General features: G+C 43.0%; 1 protein-coding gene across 1 annotated transcript in view; it reads right to left on the bottom strand.

The window, feature by feature from the left end:
• poln (polymerase (DNA directed) nu) overlaps nucleotides 1-17,985 on the bottom strand; it is a 319,906-nt gene that overhangs the window by 241,295 nt on the left and 60,626 nt on the right. Inside the window, exons 9-12 of the mRNA XM_043704174.1 lie at nucleotides 12,107-12,175; nucleotides 6,519-6,579; nucleotides 5,439-5,503; nucleotides 724-807 (exon numbers count right to left, since the gene is read on the bottom strand). Coding sequence (XP_043560109.1) covers nucleotides 724-807; nucleotides 5,439-5,503; nucleotides 6,519-6,579; nucleotides 12,107-12,175 — 279 coding nt within the window. The remainder of the gene's footprint in view (nucleotides 1-723; nucleotides 808-5,438; nucleotides 5,504-6,518; nucleotides 6,580-12,106; nucleotides 12,176-17,985) is intronic.

Here is a 17,985-nt window from a genome sequence, read left to right as displayed (position 1 = left end):
CCCATCGGAGGTGGTGGGATCTGAACTTATATTTTTGTATCAGTCGATCCGGGCTTTGGACAATGCTACCCAGAGGTCAGGTCTGCATTAGTATTCATACAAGCTCAGCAACCCTGGGGTGTTCTGAAGCAGCCAGGGCTCCCAAAGGGATTTTAGCGAGAAGGTCATCTCAAAGAAATATAAGAGCCCCGAATGGACTCTCTGTGAGAATAGCTACAGAAACGCACAGATGTTTTTACTTTCCTCTATTATTGATTGTGGACTGAAATGGGAAAGGGACTGTTTTAAAAATCAAGGATTGTGGAAGTAAATTACAGCAGATGCTGGGATCTGCACTGAAATCAAAAAATGCTGGAGCTCACAGCGGGTCAGGCAGCATCCATGGAGAGAGAGCAAGCTAACGTCACGTCAGCTCTGACGAAGAGTCATCTAGACTCGAAACATTAGCTTGCTCTCTCTCCAAGGATGCTGCCTGAGCTGCTGTGGTCGCTAGCATTTTTTTGTTTTCATTATGGAAGCAATTGCTGCACTGATTAAAAGCAAGCTGCCAGCACTTTTTGCCAATGCTGTTTCAGACTTAAAAGGCAATTGGATGTTTCACTCGGCAGTGGGTGAGATCGATTGTGGCTGGGGAAGGAAACGCCACGTGTAAATTTGACTCTCTGACCTGAATGATTGGATCAGTTGAACTAACGTTTCACATCTTTGGAAAGGTGAGCTTACCTGGCGAAGCTGATTGCTGCTGGTCAACAGGAACTGCTCTCCTGCCACCTGATGGGCTGCCCGTTCTAACTGTTTTTGGTGCACCTACAAATATCCAACATAACATGATAGATCTTCAATAACAGTTTCTCACCAATACTACTCAGTCCTCTGCCTTATAAACATCTCTCATTTAATGATGGTGGAACCACTGTCTATTTCCAGTGTTATAGTCAGAGTCATAGAGATGTAAAGCACGGAAACAGACCAACTCGTCCATGCTGATCAGATATCCTAAATTAATCTAGTACTATTTTCCAGCACTTGGCCCATATCCCTCTAAACCCTTCCTATTGATGTACCAATCAAGATGCCTTTTAAATGTTGTAATTATTCCAGCCTCCACCACTTCCTCTGGCAGTTCATTCCATATACACACACCCTCTGTGTGAAAAAGCTGCCCTTTAGATCCCTTTTAAATCTTTCCCTTCTCACCCTAAACCTATGCTCTCTAGTTATGGACACCCCCACCCTAGAGAAAAGCCCTTGTCTATTTACCCTATCTATGCTTCTCATGATTTTGCCTGGGTTTAATTCATATCTTCTACATTTTGTAAGGTCAATGCACATCAGTGAGAGATGGATCAGGACTCCGCTCTCAATTCCTCTTGAATTTATTCAATTAAGCCCGCAATTTATAAATGCAAAGGCAGTGTGGCAACAAATTATCTGATGCGTCTGATTATAGACTCAGCCCAGACATTGCCAATGTTGAAGAGCTGAAAACCAGGGACTGTAGCACCAGAGAGAGTCACAAGTAATTTAGGGGCCGTTTGATATCTGTGTCAATCATTTTCAGTCTCAGGTGAACAAAACAGGGCTCTGGTTACTGTAAGATTATGAAGTGGTATTGGGGGGATGGTATAAAAGGGGGGTATTGACACTGTTCCCCACAGCAAAGAGCTTGAGTCCAAATGTCTCTGTTCCCTATTTGGTGCCAGGGCTCAGAACATCAGCACAGTGTTGCAGAGGAATCTGTAGTGGGACAGGAAGGACCCAGTTGCTGTATTCCATATAGGTAGCAGCAGCAGAGGCAGGAAAAAGGAACAGGTTCTGCAATAGTTAGTGTGAGGAGTGGAGTCAGTATCTCTGAATTATTACCTGAGCCCCGTCAAACTGGCATAGAGCAAAACAGATTAGAGAGATGAATTTGTGGCTCAAAGATTGATGTGGGAGACATGGTTCCAGTTTGTGGACACTGACATTGTACGAAAGAAAGTGGGATCTGTATTGTTGGGAGCATCTCCACCTGAATCCTGCACTGCTAACAAGGGAAATTAGGGATAGTATTAGATCCGAGAAGGGCATACAAATCAGCCCAGCAGACCTGGAGGTTGGCAACAGTATAGATTTCAGCAAAGGAGGACAAAGGGATTGATTAAGAAAGGAAAACAGAGTATGGGAGTAAACCAGCAGGGAACATAGAAGCTTTTAAATCAGTTTCTATAGTTATGTGAAGAGAGAAAAAAATAGTTAAGATAAATGAATGTTCCTTCCAGTCAGAAACAGGGCAGTTATAATGGGGAATAAAGAAATGGCAGAATAATTAAATTCACATTGTAGTTTCATCTTCACAAAGGAGAACACAAATAACATCCCAAAAATGTTCGGGAATACAGAGTCTAGTGAACAGTAGGAACTGAAGAAAATCAGTATTAGTAGGGAAATGGTATCAGGGAAAGTAAAGGCTGAAAAATCCCTAGGATCTGATAATCTACGATCCTTAAGGAAGTGGTCCCAGATGGAGTGAATACATTGGTAGTCATCTTTCATGATTCTGTGGACTCTGGAACAATTCCTACAGACTGGAGAGTAGCTAATCTAATACCACAAAGAGAGAAAGCAAGGAATTATAGACTGGATAGTCTGTCATCCGTAGTTGGGAAAAGTGCTAGGGTCCATCATAAATGTTTTAATAGCAGAGCACTTGGAAAACAGTGGCAGGTTCAGACTGAGTCAGCACGGATTTACAAGTGGGAAATCATGCTTGACAAATCAACTGGAACTTTGTGGGTATGTAACTAGCAGAGTTGATAAGGGGGAGCCAGTGGATGTGGTTTACTTATACATTCAGGCGGTTTTCAATAATGTCCCACATAAAAGACCAGAATGTAAAATTAAAATGCTTGGGATTGGGGCTAGTGAACTGATGTCGACAGAAAACTGGCAGGCAGACAGAAGCAAAGTGTTGGGAATAAAAGTAATTTTTGAGTGGCAGGCAGTGACTGGGAGGAAACCACAAGGATCAGTGCTTGGACCCCAGTTATTCACAATATATATCATAGATTTAGTTGAGGGAACTAAATGAAATATATCCAAGTTTGCAGACAACACAAAGTTGAATGGGAGGGTGAACAGTAAGGAGGATGCAGAGATGCTTCAGTGTGAATTGAACAAGTTGAGTGACAGGACAAATGCATGGCAGATTGAAGTATAATGAGAATAAATGTGAGGTTATTCACTCTGGAAGCATAAACAGGCAGGCAAATTATCATCTGAATGGGGATAGATTGGGAAAAGGAGAGATGCAATGTGACTTTAATGTCTTTGTACACCAGTCGCTGAAAGTAAGCATGCAGGAGCAGTAGGCAGTGAAGAAGGGAAATGGCACTGTTGGTCTTCATAGCAAGAAGATTCATTCTGCATCAAAGATTTACCAGACTCATTCCTGGAATGGCAGGGCTGACACCTGATCTATTGGACTGTATTGGCTGGGGTTTAGAAAAGGGGAGATGGGGAATGGGGGAATTGCACAGAAACCTATAAAGGGATTTTAGAGACAAGGTAAACACAGGAATGATGTTCCCAGACCCAGGCAGTCTAAGAGGTAAGGGGAGGCTATTTAGGACTGAGTTGAGGAGAAATTTCTTCACCGAGAGAATGGAGAGCCTGTTGAATTCTTTTCAGTAGAAAGCCATTGAGGCTAAAACATGGAATATCTTCAAGGAATTAGATATAGATCTTGGGACTAAAGGGATAAAAGAGTGTGGAGAAAAAGCAGGAACGGGGAATGAGTTGGATGATGTCATGATCATACTGAATGGCTGTCCAGGCTTGAAGGGTCAAATGGCCTACTCTTGCTCCTATTTTCTATGTTTCTCATAGTGAAGGTGACTCTAAGTAGCAGTGACCATAATATGATTGATTTTTTGAATGAGTGGTCTGCTGCAGAATCAGTACTGGGATCTCAGTAGATTCTAATTTAAATAATTACGTGAAGAGGTGGAGGATTGGGTTGTCAAATTTGCTGATGATACAAAGGTGAAAAAGTAGGTGAAGAGGACACAAGGAGGCTACAAAAGAAAAGATACATTAATGGAGTGGGAAAATGTGAACTTAACTGTTTTGGCAGGAAGAATAAAAATGAAGCACGTTATCTAAATGGGGAGAGATAACAGGGCTCCAAGATCCAGAGAGATGTGTGTGCTTGTGCAAGAATCGTGAAACGTTAGCATGTAGGTACTGCAAGTAATCAGGAAGGATGATAGAACACCATCATTTACTGCAAAGGGAATTGAATACAAAAGGAGGGGCTGAAGCCAGTTCTAAAGAAGGGTCACTGGGCCCGAAATGTTGATTTGATTTTGATTTTATTGTCATGTTTACTCAAGTACAAAAGTACAGGAGTACAATGGCAACTATATAATATGATCACACAAGGCACCATCTTAGTCCAAGTACCTAGGGTCAGAATCTTAAGAACAAGGTAGAAAAAAAGAACAAATTAAAAGTTAAACATGGCAGTAATTATAGTATAGTGTCCAATATACAAAATAAGGTTAAACGTTACATATTGTAGACCTTCTTAGTTATAAGCTGAAAGTAACAAAATAAAGCTGGAAGTTCAAACATTACAGTAATTTTTTAGTGCTTAGCATGGTGGGATCGCACCTCGAAATTGCAAGTCCACGCTGAGATCACATGAGAGCCAATGTTAGCTATTTGCTCTCCACAGATGATGGCCATTGCTGAGTTTCTCCAGCAATTTCTATTCTTGTTTGTTACAAAAATAGTGACATTATGTTTCAGACATACAGGGCACTGGTGAGACCACATCTGGAGTATTGTACAAAATATTGGTCTCCTTATTTAAGAAAGGATGGAAGTGCGTCGGAGACAGTTTAGAGAATGTTTATAGTCTATTATCTGGAATAGGCAGGTTGTCTTATGAGGCAAGGCTATAATTAACGATCTTAAGGTGTTATCACAAAGCCTTACTAATCCAATATGAAAAGGTTGAGTCAAAATTGTAACATTTTACATGCAGGTATTAAATATAGTACAGCCAGAATGCACAGATGTTATGCCCTTAGAATATTAGCTTTTTAAGCCAATGCACACAGGCACATTATACTTTATTACAAGCACAAAGTAGTCTTCAAACACTGGTTGTATCGGAGCTGCAGGTTGGCTAAATGTGAAGAGCACATTTCAACCACAGGGTCACTGGCCAAGTAATCTCTGAGCCACCTCAGATTGCGTTTACTTATACCATGAAAACATTATGCCCAGAGAATAACTGGCCAACTTAGATAAGGGATATGTGGCACTATGATATGCATGGTATCAGAACTGTCAATATAAATCAGTGCAACATCAGTGAACAACACTGAGAAAAACTCAATTATCCACCGCACAGTGCACTTCAAAAAGCATTACAAAACTAATCTGGATACCCCGAGGAGTTCAGATGTTCTCTTCAGATCTTCTTTGTTGACATGTATTCTGAAGGTTTCCATCACTGTGAATAAACAAGACACATCTTATCACTGAACCTAATATTTATAGTTTACATTTTCAGAAAGGAAAAGATGTGCATTTGTATAGCACCTTTTCATGTTCTAAAAACACCTCAAACTGCTGTATCCTTACTTTACTTTAGGATGGAATTCTTTGATAGGATTTATCGAGGAAAATAGGAACTAGAGTAGGTGATTTGAATGCTCTAGCCTGCTGTGTTAGATCAACCAGATTCATGGCTGATCTTCTACCTCAAAGGGATCTTCTCACACCATCCCCAAATCCCTTCATTCCTTTCGTTGTTTTTCCTTTTTCATAAGAGAAGGGTGTCTCTGGCAAGACCTGTTGACGAATGTTCCCCATTGTCCATCAATTACCATCAATACAGTTGTATCGAATCACCAATGTGACCTTAGATATTTCAGCATTTAATGTAGTTAGATTCATGTAATATAGGATGAAGTAAAATTAACCAACGTCATTCTGTCCATCATTTGCATCAATGTGGCTTCAAGGAGTTGAAACTTCAAAGTTCATTCTCCTAATGTTAAAGATGGTTCTTGATCAGGTTAGTCATGATCAAGTATTGGCAATGATTTGTTGCTTTGTCTTCACCTTCAAAATTGTGAACAACCTTCTTGTGGTATAATGGCAACTTTCCATTTGACTAAGTTGCTCCCCAGCATTCAAGGATATGGAACTGAGGCAAAGTAGAGATACAAATCAGCTATGGTGTAAATGATTAGCAGCAGAACAGGCTCAATGCATTCTGAAATACTGACAGAAAATACTGGGAAAACTCAGCAGGTCAGGCAGCATCCAAGGAGACAGAAACAGAGTTAATGTTTCAATATGATTCCTCTTTGGAGCATTTCCGTATTTTGCATTTACTTTAAGCCTCAGGGAGTTATTTCTCTGTCCACGAAGATCAGGCAGAGAGGAAGATCAAATCTTAAAAAAGTGATAAAGAGATGAACACCATATGACACTCGAACGGACAACACCTCGATGCTCACCGGCCAAAATGGGGATCAGTCGGAGCTCAACTGTGCAGAATAGCTTCCAGAGGTGATGGGCCTGTGGAATTCAGAACAGAAACCTTGATCAGAACCACAATACTATCATTGCTGATAAGAGCTGGTGACTGAATACGTAATGGGTTACTTCAGCGAAGAGAGATGAGTTGCTGAAATGTCTTGAATGCATCTGGACCAGGCCAGACCCCCTCAAAACAATTCAGGAAAGTAGCCCAGACCTAACTTTGCTCGTTGTTTTGAGCAGGTGTAATGTGAATATTCCAGAAGTGATGCAATTGCTCCAAACACTTAGTTTTAAACAAAACAGAATTTATTTGCAAGACTACCAAATACAGTCATAGAGATGTACAGCATGGAAACAGACCCTTCGGTCCAACCCATCGATGCCGACCAGATATCCCAATCCAATCTAGTCCCACCTGCCAGCACCTGCCCATATCCCTCCAAACCCTTTCTATTCATATACCTATCCAGATGCCTTTTAAATGTTGCAATTGTACCAGCCTCCACCACTTCCTTTGGCAGCTCATTCCGTACCACCCTCCGTGTGAAAAAGTTGCCTCTTCGGTCTCTTTTATATCTTTCCCCTCTCACCCTAAACTGATGCCCTCTAGTTCTGGAATCCCCCACCCCAAGGAAAAAACTTTGTCTATTTATCCCATCCATGCCCCTCATGATTTTACAAACCTCTATAAGGTCACCCCGCAGCCTCCGATGCTCCAGGGAAAACAGCCCCAGCCGATTCAACCTCTCCCAAAAGCTCAAATCCTCCAATCCTGGCAACATCCTTGTAAATCTTTTCTGAACCCTTTCCAGTTTCACAACATCTTTCCGATAGGAAGGACACCAGAATTGCACACAATATTCCAACATTGGCCTAACCAATGTCCTGTACAGCCGCAACATGACCTCCCAACACCTGTACTCAATACTCTGACCAATAAAAGAAAGCATACCAAACGCCTTCTTCACTATCCTATCTACCTATGTCTCCACTTTCCAGGAGCTATGAGCCTGCACTCCAAGGTCTTTTTGTTCAACAACACTCCTTAGGACCTTACCATTAAGTGTATAAGTCTTGCTAAGATTTGCTTTCCCAAAATGCAGTATCTTGCATTTATCTGAATTAAACTCCATCTGCCATTTCTCAGCCCACTGGCCCATCTGATCAAGATCCTGCTGTAATCTGAGGTAACCTTCTTCACTTTCCACTACACCTCCAATTTTGGTGTCATCAGCAAACTTACTAACTATATCTCTTATGCTCACATCCAAATCAATTATGTAAATGATGAAAATTTGTGGACCCAGCACTGATCCTTGTGGCACTCTACTGGTCACAGGCCTCCAGTCTGAAAAACAACCCTCCATCACCACCCTCTGTCTTCTGCCTTTGAGCCAGTTCTGTATCCAAATGGCTAGTTCTCCTTATAATCCGTGAGATCTAACCTTGTTAACCAGTCTCCCATGAGGAACCTTGTCGAACACCTTACTGAAGTCCATATAGATCACAATTACCGCTCTGCCTTCATCAATCCTCTTTGTTACTTTTTCAAAAATCTCAATCAAGTTTGTGAGACATGATTTCCCACGCACAAAGCCATGTTGACTATCCCTAATCAGTCCTTGCCTTTCCAAATATATGTACATCCTGTCCCCCAGGATTACCACCAACAACTTGCCCACTACTGAGGTTAGGCTCATCAGTCTATAGTTTCCTGGTTTGTCTTTATCGCCCTTCTTAAACAGTGGCACCACATTAGCCAACCTCCAGTCTTCTGGCATCTCACCGTGACTATCGATGATACAAATATCTCAGCAAGAGGCCCAGCAATCACTTCCCTAGCTTCCCACAGAATTCTAGGGTACACCTGATTAGATACTGGGGATTTATCCACTTTTATGCGTTTCAAGACATATAGCACTTCCTCCTCTGTAATGTGGACATTTTTCAAAATGTCACCATTTATTTCCCCACAGTCTATATCTTTCATATCCTTTTCCACAAATACTGATGCAAAATACTTGTTTAGTACCTCCCCATTTTCTGCAGCTCCAGACAAAGGCCACCTTGCTGATCGTTGAGGGACCCTATTCTCTCCCTAGTTACCCTTTTGTCCTTAATGTATTTGTAAAAACCCTTTAGATTCTCCTTATCTCTATTTGCCAAAGCTATCTCATGTCCCCTTTTTGCCCTCCTGATTTCTCTCTTAAGTATACTCCTACTGCCTTTATACTCTTCTAAGGATTCACTCGGTCTATCCTGTCTATACCTGACATGTGCTTCCTTCTTTTTCTTAACCAAAACCCTCAATTTCTTTAGTCATCCAGCATTCCCTATACCTACCAGCCTTCCCTTTCACCCAAACAGCAATATACTTTTTCTGGACTCATTCTGAAGGCTTCCCATTTTCCAGCCATCCCTTTACCTGCAAACATTTGCCCCCAATCAGCTTTTGAAAGTTCTTTCTCCAATTTAGAACTTCAACTTTTAGATCTGGTCTATCCTTTTCCATCTCTATTTTAAAGCTAAGAGAATTATGGTCACTGGCCCCAAAGTGCTCCCCCACTGACACCTCAGTCACCTGCCCTGCCTTATTTCCCAAGACGAGGTCAGGTTTTGCACCTTCTCTAGTAGGTACATCCACATACTGAATCATAAAACAAACAAAAGAGAACAGAATACCTAATAACTTAACCTATCCAAAACCCAACAGACTATCCCACCTTAATGACGCTGTTCCAAATTCCTGCAACAATCCCTATGAACACCCCTTGGCACAAAAGGTAAAATCAAACACAGGGTCTTACAGGAGAAAGAGAGATGGCAGAGGGATTCAGCATGGAACATCTTCTTCCATGTAGTTGTTTCCTGGACCAGCAGCCTCAAAACTGACTGACTGACTGCTCTGAATAGCCAGCCTGCTATAAACCAAACCAGAGGAAAGCTGAGTTGGGAGAACTGGCCACTCCCCTTTCATTGCCAGATATTTCGGATCTGATATCATAAAACACTTATGAAAAAAAACAAGGACAACACAACTTTGTGAAAGGAGCAGCTTCATCACAGGACCAAACACAAGGATCCCCAAGGTGCTGCATTTTGGAAAAGCAAATCAGAGCAGACCTATACACTTAATGGTAAGGTCCTCGGGAATGTTGCTGAACAAAGAGACCTTGGAGTGCAGGTTCATAGCTCCTTGAAAGTAGAGTCGCAGGTAGATAGAATAGTGACAATGACATTTGGTATGCTTTCCTTTGTTGGTCAGAGTATTGAGTATCAGAGTTGGGTGGTCATGTTGCGGCTGTACAGGACACTGGTTATGCCACTTTTGGAATATTGAATTCTTGTCTGCTTCCTATTGAAAGGATGTTTTGAAACTTGAAAGGGTTCAGAAAAGATTTACAAGGATGTTGCCAGCATTGGAGGATTTGAGCTTTAGGAAGAGGCTGTATAGGCTGGGGGTGTTAACCCTGGAGCATCAGAAGCAGAGCAGTGACCTTATAAAATCATGAGGCGCATGGATAGGATAAATAGACAAAGTCTTTTCCCTGGGGTGGGGGAGTCCAGAACTAGAGGGCATAGGTTTAGGGTGAGAGGGGCAAGATATAAAAGGGACCTAAGGGGCAACCTTTTCACGCAGAGGATCGTGTGTGCATGGAATGAGCTGTCAGAGGAAGTGGTGGAGGCTGGGACAATTCCAATATTTAAAAAGCATCTTGTTGAGTATATAAATAGGAAGGGTTTAGAGGGATATGGGTGTATTGCTGACAAACTGGACGAGATTAGGTTAGGATATATGGTCGGCATGGTTGAGTTGGACCGATGGGTCTATTTCCATGCTGTACATCTCTATGACTCTATCACTTTCTTCTGCAGGAGAAAATGTTGCTGATTGGCTGGTAAGTCAACTCTGATTGGAGAATGCATTCCCATGGGAAATGATAATGTAGGTTCCTGATTAATTCAAAAAATGGCACATGACTTGAACATATTGCTTGTTTTTGTACAGAACCAGCCCCTGCGTATCACCGAATGTCTTTCTCTGTGTGGTGCTTCAATCACAGATCATGAGAGGGAAGGGAGCAGTAAAATCAGAGGGGGACCATGGTGGATTGGCTCCACGTCCTACCTTAGGGGATTTTATCAACTGGCTTCAGATAGGTTCCCAGCCACAAGGATGTGTCATACCAGACTTCTGCCGTCAACACCTTCTGCCTTCCCCTAACCACCACCCACTCCCTCCCCCACCTGCACATTGATCCATGCTCTTACTTGAGAGAGAGAGAGAGAGAGAGAGAGAGAGAAAGAGGGAGAGATATGACTGGTGGTGGTTTATCCTGAGGGAGACCACACATCAAGCGAGGGGAGAGATTGCAGGATTCAGGGCAGGAACTGAACCTCTGCTGTTAGCATCACAAACCTGCTGTGCGGCCAACACCACAACTCAACCCTAACCTGCAGTACATACTGCTCCAAGGCAACAAAAACTGTAGAATTCTCTCCCACAAACAACAGTTCATGCTGGATCAATTGCTCATTTTTAATTTGTGGTAGACAGATTTTGTTAACTCAACATGCTTAGGAACATGATATGAAGGTGGGTGCATGTGGAACAACTGGAGAAAGCCAAGAAACTGAGGGATTTGAAAGTCTTTGTACATAAATCACTAAAAGCTAGCATCCAAGTTCAGTGCCTAACAAGGAAGGGTAATGGAACATTGACCTTTATTTCAAAGGGAATGGAGTATAAAAGTAGGGAGATTTTGCTAAACTTATATAAGGCACTGGTCAGACTACAGCTGAAGGCTGTGAGCAATTCTGATACCCTTATCCAAGGTAAGATATATTGGCAGTGGGGGCAGGCACGAGGACAATTAGAAGAATGAGAGGAGACCTTATGAAAACAGATAAGATTTCTCAGGTACTTAACACAGTCGATGTGGAGACGTTTTCCCCCTTGTGGGAGAATCCTAGGAACAGAGGATTTAATCTCAGGGGAAGCAGATGCCTATTTAAGAGCGAAGAGGAGGAGTTTCTTCTGTGTCTCTGGAATTTCTCACTGCAGAGGGCTGTCGAGGCTAGGTCATTAGTATATTCAAGGCTGAGGTAGGCAGACTTTTAGGGAATCAAGGGCGATATGAATAAGGGCAGAAAGTGGCATTGAAGATTATCAGATCAGCCATGCTCACACTGAATGGCAAAGCAAACTTAAATGGCCTCTTTCTGCAAATGCACGTGTCTCCAAAATCAAATATGCAAAGATTTATTAAGCTTAAAAAAAATGCCCCATCCTAACTCAGTAATGGGTGGAATTTACAAAGGGGAAGCAACCATTTATCTAAAAGAAATGCAATTAGGCTTCACATTATCTTTCAGTGTTCTGCATTACATAATGGGATCTTCCTGTACATTTGCCTGATGTGCAGGTACTCTGTCATTTTTTTTTAACCAGCTCCATTACTATGTTGGGCTCTGCTCTATCTGGGACAGGCTTGGTGAGCAATTGGCACCATTAACTAACAGCAGATAAAAGGACATTTTGTTTAACTAATGAAATTCTTGCCTGTAATTTAGCATGAAGATCCATCATGAGCTGATGCAGAAGGTGGAGGCCAGCACAGAGATCCTGCAACTGAACAAAACTTAAAAATTAGATCAGCACCACCACATTCAGAGAGAACAAAAGGTAACAGCAGCAATTTGAACCCATTTCTCACCAGGCCAGAGAAAGGCTAACCTCCCACCTGCCACTCAGTTCCTCACCAGCTGCCAAGTTACAGAACTCCTCTGAGTGACCATCTGCTTAAGATAAGGAGCCTTAGTAACATGGCCCTGTGGTATCAATAGCTTCCTAATGACATCTGTGGGACCCTGCTAACCATAACATGGTGCAGAAGAGGAGACTAAGGTGCAACAACAAATTATACTTATATAAAATCTTCAACATAACAAGAAATCCCAAGGCACTTTCAAACGAAACATGACACCAAACCACACAAGGAGTTATTGGGTCAGATACAACAAGGTCTGGACAATATCCAGGCTTGGGCTGACAAGTGGCAAGTAACATTTGCACCACACAAATGCTAGGCTATGAGCAACTCCAGTCAGAGAGAATCTAACCATCGCCCCATGACACTCAATCATTGAATCCCCAATTATCAACATCCTTGGGGTTACCATTGACCAGAAACTCACCTGAACTACAGTGGCTACAACAGTAAGTCAGAAGCTAGGAATGCTGCAGTGAGAAACTCACCTCCAGATTCGTAGAATCATGGGGATGGGCAACATGGAAACAGACCCTTTGGTCCAACTTGTCCATGCTGACCAGATATCCTAAACAATTCTAGTCCCAGTTGCCAGTATTTGGCCCATATTCCTCTAAACCCTTCCTAGTTATATACCCATCCAGATGCCTTTTAAATGTTGTAATTGTACCAGCGTCCACCACCTCCTCTGGCAGCTCATTCCATACACCGCCACCTTTTGCATGAAGAAGGTTGCCCCTTAAGTCTTTTTAAAATCTTTCCCTTCTCACCTTAAAGACTCACCAAAGCCTGTCCACAAGACACAAGTTAGGAGTGTGATGGAATACTCCCCACCTGCCTGGATGGTTGTAGCTCCAAAAAATAGCTTGACACCATCCAGGACAAAGCAGCCTGCCTGATTGGCACCACATCCATAACCATCCACTCCTTCCAAACCCACAGCCTCTACCACCCAGAGCACAGCAGCGGACACATGGGAACTCCAACAACTGCAAGTTCCTGTCCTGTTACTCACCATCCTGATTTGGAACTATGTCACCATTTCTTCAGTGTGGCAAATATCCTGGAACTCCCTTTCCAAAAGGACTGGGTGGGCCTGAACAACAAGAATTGCAGTGATTCAAGAAGGCTGCTCACAGAGCAATCAGAATGGGCAATAAATGCTAGCTCAGTCAGTGATGCCCACATCTACGATCAATTACTAAAGGAAGGAACTCACTGAGCAGAGAGACTGTGAAACGCACTAACAGAGGGAATCGATGAAACACATGCTTTAGATGCATTTCAGGTGAGGCTAGATAAGGATATGAGGAGAAGGGAATTGAGGATTACTGTAGTGATTAGAAAAAGGTTGGCCAAGTGGATCTCATTGAATGCGAGGTCCTTGATTGGAGCCAGTCAGGGAGCCTTGGCTGACAGATATAAATAGGAGTCTCAGGGACTCTCATCACCCTAAGGACTGACTCTGAGCTAGCTGGTCAGGGTCCATGTACTGTGCATTTGTAAATAAATGGTGATGGACTTATTTCAGTTACATTGGTGGTTACTGATTAATGATTACCGATGAGAGGAGTTTTGAGAGAGACATGGACCAGTTAGGCCTTATGACCAGTATACCTTTGTAAATTGCTGAGTTTCACTTGGCACATGATCTTTGTGTCCAGTTTACATACTACAAATTTCCAATGACTTGCTCAGAAAGTCACGAGGCACAGCACCAGGTGAAATGGGAATGAATGGGTTCCCCATCGCAGAGAGATGGTTTCACTGGTACGATAAACCCATACAGTAACAGGAATGAGGGAAGTTATCTGGAAAGACTACCAAAGCCAGTAGTGTTCACCTTAGAGCAGAGAAAGTGAGGAGGTTTGAGAGGTGTGTTCAAAATCACAAACCATTGAGATAACCAGAGCCAAGCGGTCAGTGGAGTGCCAATAGTGCTGCTTCAAGAACACTTGCAAGTTTAACAGGAAGTCCCTAGACATCAGCAGTTGCCTCTGGGTGTGAACAGAGGAGCACGGCAACACTTCTTGTGTGCTTGAGTGATGACCAAGGAACTTCGCAACAGAAACCAAACACCGAAAACAACAATTCTCAACAACACTTGGTCACTGCTTCTGGTAGAACCTGCCTGTCAAGGATTGGATTCCTTAGCCATCAGTAAACAGGTGCTATATGAAGACAGCTCTTCTGTAATGGATATGTCTGCAGTATGTCCACGGCCTTTCATAGATGGAAGGATGTCGGAACTTTGATGCCTTAAATCAGGTGAAGGTGTGGCAAGAGGTTCGGTAAACAGAGGACTCAGGTTTAAGGTAAATGGCAAAGGAAGATAAGAGGAGACGAGAAGAGTTTTCTTCGGCTACAAGCTGTTATGGTGTGTGATGCGCGAAAAGGTGGCAGAAATAGATTAAGTTTCAATTGGATAAATAGTCACCGAGAAACAATATTGCTTGGGAGAGTGAGTAGAGAGAGGATGACTAAATTAGCACAGGCTGGATGGGGCAAATGGCCTCTTTCCATGCTGTACAACTGTACAACTTGGTGGCATGGTGGCTCACTGATTAGCACTGCTGCCTCACAGCACCAGGGTGCCAGGTTCCATTCCAGCCTTGAGTGACTGTCTGTGCCGAGTTTGCACATTCTCCCCGTGTCTGTGTGGGTTTACTCCGGGTGCTCCAATTTCCTCCCACAGTCCAAAGATGTGCGGGTTAGGTGAATTGGCCACGCTAAATTGCCCCATAGTGTTAGGTCAATTAGTTTGAGGGAAATGGGTCAGGGTGGCTTATTATTCGGAGGGTCAGTGTGGACTGGTTGGGCCGAAGGGCCTGTTTCCACACTGTAGTGAATCTAATCTAATCTAATCTAAATTCCACAATTCTAACTACAAAGACATCCGATAGACCATTCTGCAGTATCGAGGTAAAAACAATGACTGCAGATGCTGGAAACCAGATTCTGGATTAGTGGTGCTGGAAGAGCACAGCAGTTCAGGCAGCATCCGAGGAGCTTCGCAATCAACGTTTCGGGCAGTCATTGTTTTTACCTCATTGATTTTAACCCTACTGTGAATCCTCTTGCAAGGATGCCTGCCTTGAAGAAGTTTTCCTCCTCTCTCCACAAAAATCTCAGGGAGTCCCTCTCCCACTGCAACTCCCAGGTCATTTCCTCTGCCCTGAAGCTTTTCCACCTATCCACTCCACCCTCTCCTCCCTGACCTATCACCTTCATCTCCTCCCCCACTCACCCATTGTACTCTATGCTACTCTCTCCCCACCCCCACCCTCCCCTAGCTTATCTCTCCACGCTTCAGGCTCACTGCCTTTATTCCTGATGAAGGGCTTTTGCCCGAAACGTCGATTTTGAAGCTCCTTGGAAGCTGCCTGAACTGCTGTGCTCTTCCAGCACCACTGATCCAGAATCCACATTCTGCAGTATCAATGACTCCTTCCCCAATGATAATGTCAATAAAATAACCAACAGATGAATGAAAAACAACAGGTCTTTAATTGACAAGCTAATCTATTTAGGAGCTGGTACCAACATGCTCATATTGTCTCTAATTACTGATACAGTATATATTAATCAATATGTACCACACTGCTGAGAGCAAGGACTCTGTCATCAGCTGGTTCAGGTACCAGTACAAAATGTATCAGTTGGCTCCAACTGTGTTTGCTAACATAATCAAGGAAGATGTCGTAAGTCACACAGACAAAGCTTTAGGGACCATCATCAAGGCAACTGAATTCTCTGATTGTGTTAAAGCCTCTGCAAATGTATCAATCTATTTTAGTACTGGTTCAGCTCGCGATTATTCTTCTAAACCTGATTTTTACTGTTCAGACCAGAATCGTTCCCTGCCTCCAGGAGTCCTTCGCTATTAGATGGAATCATTGAATGACACAGCACAGAACGAGCCCAGTTCGAGTCATTAATTAATGACTTTACACAGTATACGGCCACAAAGCCAGGTTTTACTAATGACACAAAGATGAGTAGCACAGTGAACAGTGTAGACAGGAACATAAAATTAGGTATGACAATAGATTAAATGGAGAGACAAAATTGTGGCAGATGGGTTTCAATGTGGCAAAGCATGAGGCCATGTTTTTTCAGTTCATTCATGGGCGAGAAGCAAGGCTGGAGTTTATTGCCCATCTCCAGAAGAAGATAGTGCTAAGCTCTTTCTTCAACCACTGCAGTCCATGAAGTGTAAGTACACTATAATGAAAGTAAGTCAACAAGAAATACAAAATCAAACAGCGAGAGTTTTGATACAATCACAGAAGCCCAACAGTGTGGGAGCAGGCCAAACAGCCCATCGATTCCATACCCACCCTCCAAAGAACATCCCACCCAGACCCACACCCACTACCCTATCCTAAACCCCTGCATTTTCCATGGCCAATCTATCTAGCCTCCACATCCCTGGACACTATGGGCAATTTAGCATGGCCAACCCTCCTAACATCTTTGGTCTGTGGAAGAAAACCGGTGCTCCCGTAGGAAACCCACACAGACAGGGAGAGAATGTGTAAACTCCATGCAGACAGGGAGAGAATGTGTAAACGCCACGCAGACAGGGAGAGAATGTGTAAACGCCACACAGACAGGGAGAGAATGTGTAAACTCCACGCAGACAGGGACAGAATGTGTAAACTCCACGCAGACAGGGAGAGAATGTGTAAACTCCACACAGACAGGGAGAGAATGTGTAAACGCCACACAGACAGGGAGAGAATGTGTAAACGCCATGCAGACAGGGAGAGAATGTGTAAACTCCACACAGACAGGGAGAGAATGTGTAAACTCCACACAGACAGGGAGAGAATATGTAAACGCCACACAGATAGGGAGAGAATGTGTAAACTCCACACAGACAGCCACCCAAGGGTACAATCAATCAAACCCAGGTCCCTGGTGCTGTGAGGCAGCAGCGCTAACCACTGAATCACCGTGCCTACAGTGGACATATACAACGAAGGTAGCAAAAGTGAGTGTGAGAGCCTTGGAGGATGTGACTGGGGAACAGGGGAAATAGCAGATAATTTATATAAGCATTTTGCATTCATCCTCATGCTGGAGGATGAATAGAAATATTCCAAAGATAACAAGGTCCCTGTGGCAGGAAAAAGTTTTGGAATTGTTTCTGTCACAAGGGACAAAGTATTTGACGAACTAGTAGTTTGATTAATGACAGACCTGATGGCCTGCATCCAAGTTTAAAGGAAGTAGCTGCAGAGAAAGTGGAGGCTTTGCTCAAAAGATTCCAGAACTCAGTGGATTCTGGATGAGGGGGAGATGCTTCCAGCAGATTGGAAAACTACTAATGCAATGTCCCTGTCTGAGAAGGGAAAGGGACAACAAGCAGTAAACGACCAGCCAGAAAGCCTAATATCTGTCACTGGGAAAATGCTACAGCCAACTATTTAGGAAGTAACAGTATGATATTTAGAAAAGCTTAATGGGATCAAACAGAATCACCGTTGTTTTGCAAAAGGGAAGAGTTGATAAAGGGGAACCAGTAGATGTAGTGTATATGGATTTCCAAAAGACATTCAATAACATGCCATGTAAAAAGAGATTACACAGGATCAGTTGTAGGGCTTCAATTACTTATTATTGACTTTAATGACTAAAAGGAGGGGCCAGAATGCAATGTATCCAA

Source organism: Chiloscyllium plagiosum, chromosome 2 (assembly GCF_004010195.1).
Source record: "Chiloscyllium plagiosum isolate BGI_BamShark_2017 chromosome 2, ASM401019v2, whole genome shotgun sequence".
Lineage (NCBI taxonomy): Eukaryota > Metazoa > Chordata > Chondrichthyes > Orectolobiformes > Hemiscylliidae > Chiloscyllium > Chiloscyllium plagiosum.
The sequence above is the reverse complement of the archived record's forward strand: the minus strand, read 5'-3'. Positions and strand labels throughout refer to the sequence as shown.